General features: G+C 44.7%; 1 protein-coding gene across 1 annotated transcript; it reads right to left on the bottom strand.

Moving 5' to 3' along the window:
* Nucleotides 1–7,190: 7,190 nt before the first annotated feature.
* LOC132892764 (H-2 class II histocompatibility antigen, A-U alpha chain-like) lies at nucleotides 7,191–10,183 on the bottom strand. Its single transcript, XM_060931131.1, has 5 exons — nucleotides 9,924–10,183; nucleotides 9,427–9,672; nucleotides 7,779–8,060; nucleotides 7,573–7,702; nucleotides 7,191–7,492 (listed from the first exon to the last, which is right to left on the bottom strand). The coding sequence occupies exons 1-4, from the start codon at nucleotides 9,979–9,981 to the stop codon at nucleotides 7,581–7,583; spliced, it is 708 nt and encodes a 235-aa protein (XP_060787114.1). The 5' UTR covers nucleotides 9,982–10,183; the 3' UTR covers nucleotides 7,191–7,492; nucleotides 7,573–7,580.
* Between the last annotated feature and the right edge of the window lie 1,617 nt (nucleotides 10,184–11,800).

The following is an 11,800-nucleotide window of genomic DNA, read 5'->3' as shown; positions in this document are numbered from 1 at the left end:
GAGGGTCAAGCAGGATGGGGTGCAGAGTCTCCTCCTCAACCGTGTCACACCTGCGCAGACGACCTCCGACCCGGATCAGCTGTGTCTCAGCGTCGTACTCCGGGGACAATGTGAGGATCCTGCTGTCAGTGGAGACTGGCTTCCCCGCTGAGAGCAGGGTGAGGTCTTCGGGGAAGGAGTCACTCTGTGCCTTCCTGAGGAGTGCCATCTCCGCTTGCCTGTAGTCCTCAGCTGTGATGGCGGATGTGGCCGCCCCGTGACGCGCTCTGACTGTGGCCTCCAGCAGCTCTGGATATTGACTGAAGTTCCCTGCATCAGGCAACGCAGGGTCAGAGGTCACGGTGATGTGGCCGCAGAACTGGGACTTCCGCAGCTCGGTGGCGTCAGCAGCGATAGTGGGTGAGGGGCCTGGACCAGTCGGCCATGCTGTCTCGTCCTGCCACAGGAAGGGAGGTCCGCGACTCCAGCAATGCTCCTGGACGAGCTGTGACAGAGTCAGCCCCCTGGCGATATCATCAGCTGGGTTGTCTGATGAGTGGACGTATCGCCGAACGCCGTCGACTGTCACTCTGACGGTCTTCTCCTCCAGCAACTTGACAGCTGCAGCATCCTGCTTGGACCGGGTGATGATCTTCTCGTTTCGGTACGGCACCACATCCATCTGCCACAGCCTGGTGACGTTCTGCAGCAGCTCCACTGATGGTGACGGTGCACTGATGAACAGGCACGCTGAGGTGGAAGACCGACGCTTGACAGCCTTGGCGGGGCCTTGAAGTGTCCACCCAAGGTGTGTCTTCAGGGCAATGGGTCCACCTGGTGGGCCTATGTGCACAGGCTCGATGGGGATGAGGAGGTCTGGGTAGTCAGACCCAATGAGGAGCAGCGGACGGGCCTGAGTAAAGGAGTGAAGAGGCAGCCCTCTGAGGTGGCGGTAGGTCCTTTGGAGAGCCTCAACTGGGTGTGAATGAGGGGACAGTCCCAGTTCGGGTGATGTGAAGGCCCGCTGTATCTTGTACCGCTGCTGCGGTTGACTGAGGGATGACACAGAGAAGGACACTGACCTCCCCGGCACCGTTCTGATGTCATGACGGATGGTGCGGAGGGCCAGGTTCTCACTCTGTCCTTTCAGGCCAAGCTGCTGCGCTGCTTGGGGGAGGAGCATGGTGCGCTCTGACCCGTCATCGAGGATGGCGTAGGTCTCCATCTTCTTGCCCCCGTGATGAAGGAGCACCTTCACCATCTTCAGCAGCACACAACTACCTCTCCGTGCTGGGTCGAGGTAGTAGGTGGATGGCTGGCTGGGTGAAGACAGTGTCGCAGTCTCCGGCCTGCTTTGTGCATTCACCTCATGCAGTACCTCGAGGTGCAGGCGATTGCACTTCGGGCACCGTGCCTTGAGGTAGCACTGAGCTGCTTGATGGTCGCGTCCACACCTCCAGCACTTCTTCCCGGTCTTGATCCACTGGAGCCTTGGTTCCAGTGACATACTCTTGAACGCAGTGCACTGGTTGAAGTAGTGCTCCGTGCTGTTGCAGAAGGGGCAGTACTTCTTTGGAGGCTCCACCTTGGCGGGTGTACGTGGAGCTGACTTTGATGGCTGCTGAGCTGACTTGGCTGGGGGGTCTACCAGCAGGACCGTGGTGGAGCGTGTGGCTGCCGGCTGCTTGCCTCTGGTGCTCCGCTGCCGCTCTGCCTGGCTCGCTGTTGCCTTTGGCGGGTCGTTGGTCTCGTCCAGCTGCACACCAACCTCGTACTGTAACCATGCGGCGAAGTCCAAGAGTGTGGGGACAGGCACACGGTCTGGGTCGATGTACCGCCTGAAGGCAGTACGCAGCTCGTGAGGCAGCTTGGGCAGCAACCGAGACACATGCGAACCACACCGTAGCTCAAGCTGTTCCTGGGTCCCCATCTTATCCAGCATCCCCACCAAGGACTGCACCTTCAGGGCGAAGTTCCTGAAGCCTCTCTGGTCACCGCTCCTGACAGGGGGCTCAGCCAGGACCTGGTTGATCTGCCTGAGTGCCAGTTTGCGGGGCTGCCCAAAGAGCTTCGTGAGGGCTGCCATCGTATCACTGTAGGGATAGCTGCTGTGGCAGTAAGCATCCGCTACCAGGACAGCATCCTCTAGCTTCAGGTGGTCCAGCAGGATCTGATATTTGAAGCGCTCTGTCGCGTCGGGTGGTAGGACGTTGTCGAGTGCCAGCTGCATCCTGTTGAACTGCCGTGGGTCGTCCTCGGTGAACGCTGGGATTCTCATCTTGGGGCCGCGGTAGGTCAGCTCCTGAGGGGGAAGAGATGTCAGTCGCTGTGGGACAGGTGACAGCCTGTGATGATCTGGTGCCACTGCCCTCTGACCGGCCGACACCGGTGATGACGTCCGCTGTCTCTGAGCAGACGAAGGGCGCCGTGGGCTGAATGGCGCTGAGTACTGTGGGGTGGCAGGAGAGGGTGAGGATGACGTGAATGAGTGACCCCGTGGCAGATTCATGCTCCTCAGGTGCTCTGTCAGCTCTGCCATCAGTGGTGTTGGCAGATGGGGAGCTCCTCCATGTGGCGGTGTGGACGTCGCTGCCTCAGCTCCTGCGATGTGTGGCCGAGGTAGAGGTGACGACTGCTCTGCCACCGGGGCGCGGCGATGTCCACTGGTTGAGTCAGCAGGGCTGTATGTTCTGTCATGCTGCAGTGGTGATGATAGGACTGCTGGGGGGGTTCCAGGCGTGACGGCTGGAACCTGGATGTCCCTCGCTGGAGTGCGTGGAGGTGATGCATAGTGTTGTTGTTGCAACAGGTACTGCACATCCCGCTGCAGCTGCCGATTGTCCTCCCGTATCTGCTGAAGGGCGAGGAGGATAGCTGCTGACGTGTCCAGGGGAGTCTGCCCAGCAGGGGGAGTGTGTGATGGCTCCCGGGGCCTGCTGTCTCCCACATGGGAAGAATCATCCTGGGTGTGTGCGCCGTCCTGTGGCAGCCGTCGCTGAGCCTGGGTCACCACGTAGTCATCCAGGTGCCTGGGGTGGTGGTGCTCACGGCGAGGACGGGCACTGCCATCATGAGTGGACATCCTGACTGTGTAGAATGCTGTATCCGGCTCGAAGGACCATATAAAAATGGGTGTCCGGTGATGGACAGGGTAAAGGACTGTATAAGAGGGACACTGGATCAGGTATACAGCAAGCTACACAGGCTGTCCGGTTAGAACAGGAATTAATGGATGTCCACTCATGAGCAACAGTGTAAACCGTGGTTTTACTAGAAAACAGAATAAAATACAAATACAACAAGACATGAGCAATAATATACACACAAGCAATAATGTAAATAATAACAATGATATAAATACAAATACACATCGCATTAAATATATATTAACGCAAATGAATAATAATTATATACAATGTAATACAAATGTAAAACACACAAATGAATACTATATAAGTAAAACAATGTAAAGCCCAATGAATGCTATTTACACCCCATAATAAATAACACAACACACTAGATACTGACTATATACACGATATGTACACAATATGTACAATGTGTACAACGTACACGGAGGATGAGGATAGCTGCCTACAGCAGCTATCATTACCAAGGTGCGTGGTGCAACTGCTTACAGCGAGTCACACCCGCATGAAGACACAGAGTGTGTCGGCTGAATGAAGGGGAGCATGGCTCCTTTAAGCGCTGCCCCGCGCTGTATTGCGCATAGAAGGTTAGAATATGTGGCGCGGTTATGAACTGTACATACCACCACTACACTCCCAACACGGCAATGGCTAATAATGAAATGTGCTCCCGTAACAAACCGTGGTCGAGAAAACAAGCGCTATCATTACATGGCTACTGAACAGAACAGAACAAACACGTAAGAAAATAGACAGACACAGGATGAGAGAATAAGAGAAGAAATACTCGCTAGCCTTACCGCCACATGTAACAGTTACAGATAACGAGTACACACATAACACAGTAGCTACGCAACAATAAACAACTTACATTCAAGGACGCACGGAATGCTCACACGGCACGAATGATGGACGTTGGATCCTGACACGTCCGCGATAGAAAGACAGAAAGCAAGAAAGAAATGAAACCGAGAAAGAAAGAGAGAAACGGATCCAAATATTCACTGATGAGAAGCAGGTGTTGCATGGAGTCCCCGTCTGATGTGTGCTGTGTTTTCTTCGATGTTTGTGCGCATCTTATATAGTCCACGCAGCACAGTGTGATGGACAGTGGCGCCAGGGTGTCTGAAGTTGGCATGTTGTAACATGCCCTGACAACTAACGAGTTGGGAGCCACTATGTCTGACAAGGGTGCCTGTTTACTACTTTTAAAGGTCAAAATAATTAAGACCTGGCACCGCAATTCTGAACAGTCGGACTCGATTCTTCAGCAGCCAAACCAGATAGAACGCGATATCTGGGCACTCGATGGTTAGTAGAAGCGTCTTATCTTCAGAAAAGTCTGACTTTTTTTGAATAACATGGGTCAAACCCACACACCTCTACACTACCGTTCAAAAGTTTGGGGTCACCCAGACAATTTTGTGTCTTCCATGAAAAGTCACACTTTTATTTACCACAAGTTGTAAAATGAATAGAAAATATAGTCAAGACATTTTGAGCATTTAATCAACCCCACAAATGTGATGCTCCAGAAACTCAATCTGCTCAAAGGAAGGTCAGTTTTATAGCTTCTCTAAAGAGCTAAACTGTTTTCAGCTGTGCTAACATGATTGTACAAGGGTTTTCTAATCATCCATTAGCCTTCTGAGGCAATGAGCAAACACATTGTACCATTAGAACACTGGAGTGATAGTTGCTGGAAATGGGCCTCTATAGAGATCTTGCAGTCACGTGACCGGAAAGTACACAGCCGCCATCTTGTTGGTAAAAAACACCGCTGAATACTGCTGCACTAGTGTACAGAATGGATCAATTTCAACCGACGGACTACACGGCTCATTTTTCTAATGAACAGATAACTAGATATATGTCTAAAATAAACGATCTACAGATTAGTGACCCTTATTGCTTACCGGACGTAGTTTTCACGACCGTGTCAGTGGATATTGAACTGCCAGAGGTGGAATACCCAGATGTGTATAATTACCTCATTAACTTTCCCTCGCTGTTCAGTGGTGAAGCACTGTGTGCTTATAAATCTCTGGACAGTTATCTTTACAGAAATTCAGGATTTGTCAGCGACTCAGATGTGGCATCTTGTAAACAAGAAAATAACTATCCTCATTGGACGGGTAAGTCACTTAAGTATTGAGTACTAACACTATTTATATCAGTATCTAGTATAGCACTGACCAGCCGATTATAGAATAAGGTAATTCCAGCTGTAATTCCAAATTGTCCGTTTTGTTTACCATGGATCTGGCGTTGGAGAGGTAGAGGCTTAGCAGTGGAGATTTGAGTGGCTGTTTTCTGAGCTTAGTCAACAGGCCAGCTCTGCAGCCTCGCTTTTGCTTCCTCTCCCGGCGCCGCCTCCTTTGCTTTGCTTCTGATAACAATCCACGGAGACCCTGCTAGTCTCACTATCTCATCCGGAATGTTGTACATGCGATGGAAATCGCTACAAACCATCATTTTCTGCTGGAAACCAATGTCCAGTAAGTCCATACAGTTGTAGTGGATACTGAAGTCCGGTACAGATGAACAACACGCAAAAATACACACAAAAAACATAAACGTGCACAGGTAGGGAGAGCTTGTAGCCGCAGCCATTGTAGTAGAATTGTATATAGTAGGGTTTTCCAGAAGAAAAGGTAGAAGTAGAACCAGAAGTAGAAGGCGGAAATATGGCGTTTGACCGACAAGATGGCGTCTGTCACAATCTGGATCGGCTGTGACGTCACATGCAAGTGCTCCATACACCTATGTAGATATTGCACCCAAAACCAGACATTTGCAGCTAGAAGTGTCATTTACCACATTAGCAATGAACCGAGGGGCGTTCAATAAGTAATGCCCCTGACCCACTTCCCATAGCAGTAGAGCAACGAAACTTGGGACAGTTATTAGTCTTTCTCTACATAGGAACCACCCAGAGTTATGCATTTCTCCCATCGTTTGATGCAGCTCTGGAGACCATTTTTGTAGAACTTTGTATATCCACCATCATATCAGACGCTCATGACGTAGCACATTTTGATCACATGGTTGTAGGTCATCTATAATGTCCTCTAAACACATCTATTTCTCATGTTGCCCATCATGGTTACTGTACTGGTAACAGTAAACTGCTTCATTGTGTATTCATAAGAAATCCCAGATAAATATATCGTCTCATTCTCTAAATGTGTATGTGATCACAAGCATCTTTGTGATACACCTTGAAATTAACCAGTTCAAATGTGAGCATGTAGAAGAGTGTAATATGGAGTCCTTCATACATGTAGCCTCTGGCTCTGCAATCATATTTACAGTAAAGTAACTGGACTGGTTTTAGTTCCAATGCAGCTGTTCACAGTTTAACACTGTAGGAAGTTTCATGCTAAATTTATATTTAAACTTTAAACTATCAGAACGCTCCCAAGAACCTGAGACGGGAATAAAAATAAGTTTATGTTGAAGGCACTGCAGTGAGCAGGTTATCTAAACTTGATTGCCTGTGTGACCCTGTGCTCTCTTCCTCCAGGGTTTGCTCTACTAAAGGTGATTTGCTCTTTAAGAGAAAAAATGCTGGAGCAAGATTGATGATTGGTCAGTTTGTGGAGGAGTTGAAGGCATTTACCTGATTTAACTTTAGGACATTTACAAAAATTCAGACTGGCAACAATCATCAGTCATAAGAAAACGAAGTCATGAGTCGGTTTGTTGTCACTTCACTGTGTGAAGAATCACATGAACATTTTACAGGTTTTTAAACACTTTATGATTCACACTTTTTTATGAGTGGTTTTCATTTTCAGATATGATTTTCTCACACTTATAAAATCTCAAATGTGATCGTACATTGTTTTCACTTTTTCACACATGCAATTTAAGGGCATAACAAAGTGGAATGCATTTACATATATATTTCTATATTACATCTGAAATATGTTACGTGTGTGTGATTTTTCTGTAATGATTGTGACAGTATATTTCCAAACTAGACTAATACAGAGATTTTTACTGGTGGAACGAGTTACTGAATGTATAATCTATGTGGAAACAGAAATCACATGATCGTTCACATTCATGGAATAAAGTTTATTTCTTTAATTATTTGCAGGCACTCATTCCTTTTCATTTCCATCATCTAATATTAATTAGACTTTACATAAATTGGAAAAGAAAGACTTAACAGATTTCTGCACAGAGATAAGAAATTCAAAACAGGTGTACAGTGGAACAAGTAACTTCATATTAAAAAACCTTACATGGTTTAACAGATGAATTAAACTCTAGTGGATGAACAGTTTCCTCGGTGAAAAATTAAAATGAGAATTCATGGTCAGAATCTAAACCTTCTCCGAACGCTTTACTTCTGGCTGAAAACACAGAAACAGGTGTATCAGGGAGAAACAGTGTATTAAATATTATATATATAATGTTTTATTCGAGTTGTTACCTGAAGTGTCAGTTACATCTGTTTCCTTTGACGAGGAAGAAAGTTCCAGTAGCGACTCCGAGCAGTCCGACAGCCAGACCCACTCCACAGACCACAGAGGGACCCACACTGGGAAGCTCAACATCCACCTCTACACACACACACACACACACACTTACTTCTACTCTAAGGAAAGACTGAATCAGTAGTTAAACTCTCCGTCTCACCCCATGTCTTGGTGTTGGGCGTCTCCAGGGCCTTGTGCTCCACCGTGCAGGTGTAAACGTCTCCTTCCTGTGGAGTGAAGGGCAGGTGGGAGAACTGGTTGTAGGTTTTGTCCTTATTCGGGTAATAGCGGCTGAGTGTGGATTGTTCCGTCACATCCACACTGTTTTTGGTCCAGCGTACAGTAACAGGTGGAGGGAAAAATCGTGCGGAATGACAGATGAGCATGTTCTCTGAACCCAGCTGCATCTTTTGTTTGGGATAGATGGAGCTTTGTGGGGCATCTGGAGAAAAATATAAAGCACATGTGCACCATTGTTATGACTCTGAGACTGTGATGCGTTCATTATTTCTTCTGGCTGTCGATATATAGAGGATGTTACATGGTGGTGTGAAGATATGAAGTTTATCTTTGAGTGGTGAATGGATACATCATGAGGGAGCGAAGCGAACGAGTGAAATATTTTTCAACATGAGAAAATAAACTTGATATCTTCAAGCCAATGTGTAATATTATTTGTATTATATGAACATATCCAAAAAAACCCCACCAAGTTAATCAAAAGTATTTACATTTTGAAACGGTTCACCATTTTGACAACACACATCTAGTCAGTGGGAAAACACTGGGAGTGACATCATCAGAGTGAAATATCAGGAATTATGTCACTCAGATCCACGATGTATTTTGTACGAAAAATGCAAGTTTTTATTGTGTGATTTTCTTTTTATTCTATCGACACATTCACAAACAAAAAGTCCCTAAATTTATCAAAACAATCCATTAATTTCCTCATGAGTGAAGATATTGGAGACTGTGTTACTCAGGTCCCGGATGTAGCTCCTATGAAAAATATGAGTGGTGTATTTCCCAGTAAAACACTCGTGTCCATATAATAATAACCAACAGGAATCTGGAATCTAAGCTATGATTTTAAACGTGAATTCTGAGGACAGCAGCTTAATTACAGGTTTATTAAACATAAAATGTAATGGATTACACTTCATTCAGCATTTATAGATGATAAACAGATGCCAGAGAAAGAACATGGAACATGACTATTTACAAATAAACCCTCTGCTTGTGTTCACGACTGAGTAATGTGCCATCCTACTGCCTCAGATCATCTTCACATTTTCTAGCAAGTCAATTATAAAATCTACCTTCAGCTCCATAATCCATAATTGGTGTGTGTGTGTGTGTGTGTGTGTGTGTTGGGGATAGAAATAAAAGCAAAGATTTATTTAGATTTACAAACCCCACACTTCAACAGTTAGTCTGTTCAGAGAGAACTTTCTTCATTTCTATAAATTTAACTGATAAATAGTTTGTGTTCGGGGCGAAGCAAACAGCTGCTGTGATGATGTGGTGCATTCTGGGATGTTTTAGTCGAATAAAAAGCCTTTATGAAATGAAAATAGTGTGAGACAGCAGTGCTGTAGTGTCGGCTGTGAGATTAGAGTATTGTACAGTAAATGAGAGCTTTACAGGCTGGAGACTGTGATTGTTCCTGTAGTTTACTGACAGTGTAATGGACAGTGATTTACAGTCAAATCTACAACAAATCTCACATCTTCATGCTGGAAAATCATTTTAGACTCAATATCGTCAAGGTCAATTTGTGCTCCTATAAACACTGAGTTTCTCACCCTGTGGCACCGGCCGGTCTTTAAAGTCCTTTGTGAGCAGCTTTAAGTTTTGTTGGCAGGTGGCCAGGTTAGCCTCAGCAGACTCATAGAATCCGGGGAACCCAATCGGATCAGCGAAGGGAGGCAGCATTATCACTCCTTTCTTCTTCTCAAAATCGGCATAAAACCGCTCATCTCCATCGGCCCCTAACATATACTCCTTATTCTTCTCTGAGCATTCGATTATTTGCAGTTCATGATGTTTAACTGGAGAAACACACACACACACACACACGTTCAAACTGCAGCAGCCTGTTACTACAGTGAGATAAAAACATCATTATCACTGACAAAATCACATCATTTTTGTGATGATCTGAAACGATCTGTCTCATTTAAATCAAGCTCTACAGCTGAATAACCAAAACACCACCATTAACACTTTATATACACTCTTCTAATTACCACTGGGCAAAAATATTACAGCAAATTTACACATAAATAAATATCTCACTTACACTGTGATTCAGTGTCCCTCACACACATTAGTGTGAAAAAGATGAGAAATAATTTCATCCTGAAGTTTGTCAGTAAACCAGCAGCTCAGATGAATTCACTTGTCACTGACTTCCACACACTGAATAGAGACAGAAATACAGCCGAGTGCAGAGTCAGTGATAAATAAATCATCCAATCAGATCAGTTCTCTCCTCACAGTCAGCTGGGTTCAGGCAGACACTCAAGTGAGTTTCACAATTCCTGATCCTTTACTCTTTCCATACTGAGGTGCGCTGATCATTACAAACACAAAGAATTAAAACACTGGGAGCACAAAAAGGAAGAAATGAAAAGCAAGCAGGAGAGAAAGCGAGAAATCAGAGCAATATTAAAATCCTGAATAGTCTTTAGGTTTCAAAGGTCAAACAAACAAAACAACAACAACAACAATAATAATAATAATAATAATTCCTGAATTTTTGAGCTTTTGTGCCTGAAATAGTAAAAAAAAAGGGGGTGGGGTCTGAAATAATAAAACAAAATAAAAGTTTAGGTTTCAAAGGTTAAACAAACAACAATGACATTAATTTTTACAGCTCCTGAAATTTTGAGCTTTTGTTCTTGACATAGAAAAAGGGGGTTGGAATTAAAAAAGAAAGAAAGAAATGAAAAGCTGTGTATCCTGTTCTATTTTATGTTTGGCATCGTACACATTTTATAACAATAAAAACAAAATAAACAAAGTGTCTGTGCTAGAAGTGATATCTGTACCGTAAGTAGTTTTGTCAGTAAACACGTACTGGCGTCTCTTTTCTTGTGAATAAATCTGCTGTGGTGTTCTGTACAGTTCACTACAGACGGTCTTAAATAGCATTGTGTAAACACTGTATACACTCTGTAGTGCACATTATATGTGTGGCGGCCTGCGTAGTCAAATTCCCACATCTTTTACTTTAGTGTTTCTAAAAAAAAACCCACAAGGGTTCCTGAACTGAACTATGTTTCACTTTTTGCACAGACACATCTCAACCAGTAGTCCAGTAGAAAACCACAATTAAATGTTTAATTCCAAGTGCACTGAAGGACTGGTGCGTTCCAGTCGGAAGACGGCATGCTGTGTAGGCAGCGTTCTTGGGGCAGCATCTGTGCGCTCCTGAGAAAAGGACTGTCCCAGTCAGAAGACAATCCCATAATTCAGTGTGCCAGACTGGAGTTCTGGAAATTTTGGCAAACGTGGCAGAACCAGTTGTCACTCCAACAGATATAATATGGAAATTGGTCTGTTGCGAAGGTAACCTCCATTTATGTAGCTAGCTTTTGCTGCTAATTAACAGCTCATGAGCTAGCAGATATTTACTGAACAGTGGATGGATTTTATTTTAATTGTACTGAGGTATAGTGTTTAGTTTCAGTGGTTTTCAGACAGATCGTACACTTATCACTGACTTCTGACTCGGGCTCAGTCAGATAATTTAACATGATTTTTATCAAGAAATATGAAAGTTATCATGATACTGAGTAGTGAATAATCAAATCTATGATCTAATAAGTCTGAAAAAATAAATAATCAAGAACAGTAATATTCATTTGTTTGTTCATGACACCTCATCTGGCCGTGTCTCTTTCTGATGATTGTCCTGAGGAGGAGATGAGCGAAGAAGAAAGAAGACCGAAAGCTGCAGAATCAAGAGTCCTCTGATTTTTAGGAGAAAAAAAACTGACTTTGTTTTTATGGCTCCTGAAATCATACTTTTCTGAATTTAATGAAATTTGTTGCTTTAGTTTGAGTCTATAAAAACATCTAACATGGACATAGTTTTGAATCAGTTTTTTTTTTTTATTTATAATGCCAGGAAAATAGTGGCCACTCGTTTGAGATCCATTCAAGCGGGCGATA

The sequence above is a fragment of the Neoarius graeffei genome, chromosome 10 (assembly GCF_027579695.1).
Source record: "Neoarius graeffei isolate fNeoGra1 chromosome 10, fNeoGra1.pri, whole genome shotgun sequence".
Classification (NCBI taxonomy): domain Eukaryota; kingdom Metazoa; phylum Chordata; class Actinopteri; order Siluriformes; family Ariidae; genus Neoarius; species Neoarius graeffei.
This window is presented reverse-complemented; position numbering and strand designations above follow the sequence as displayed.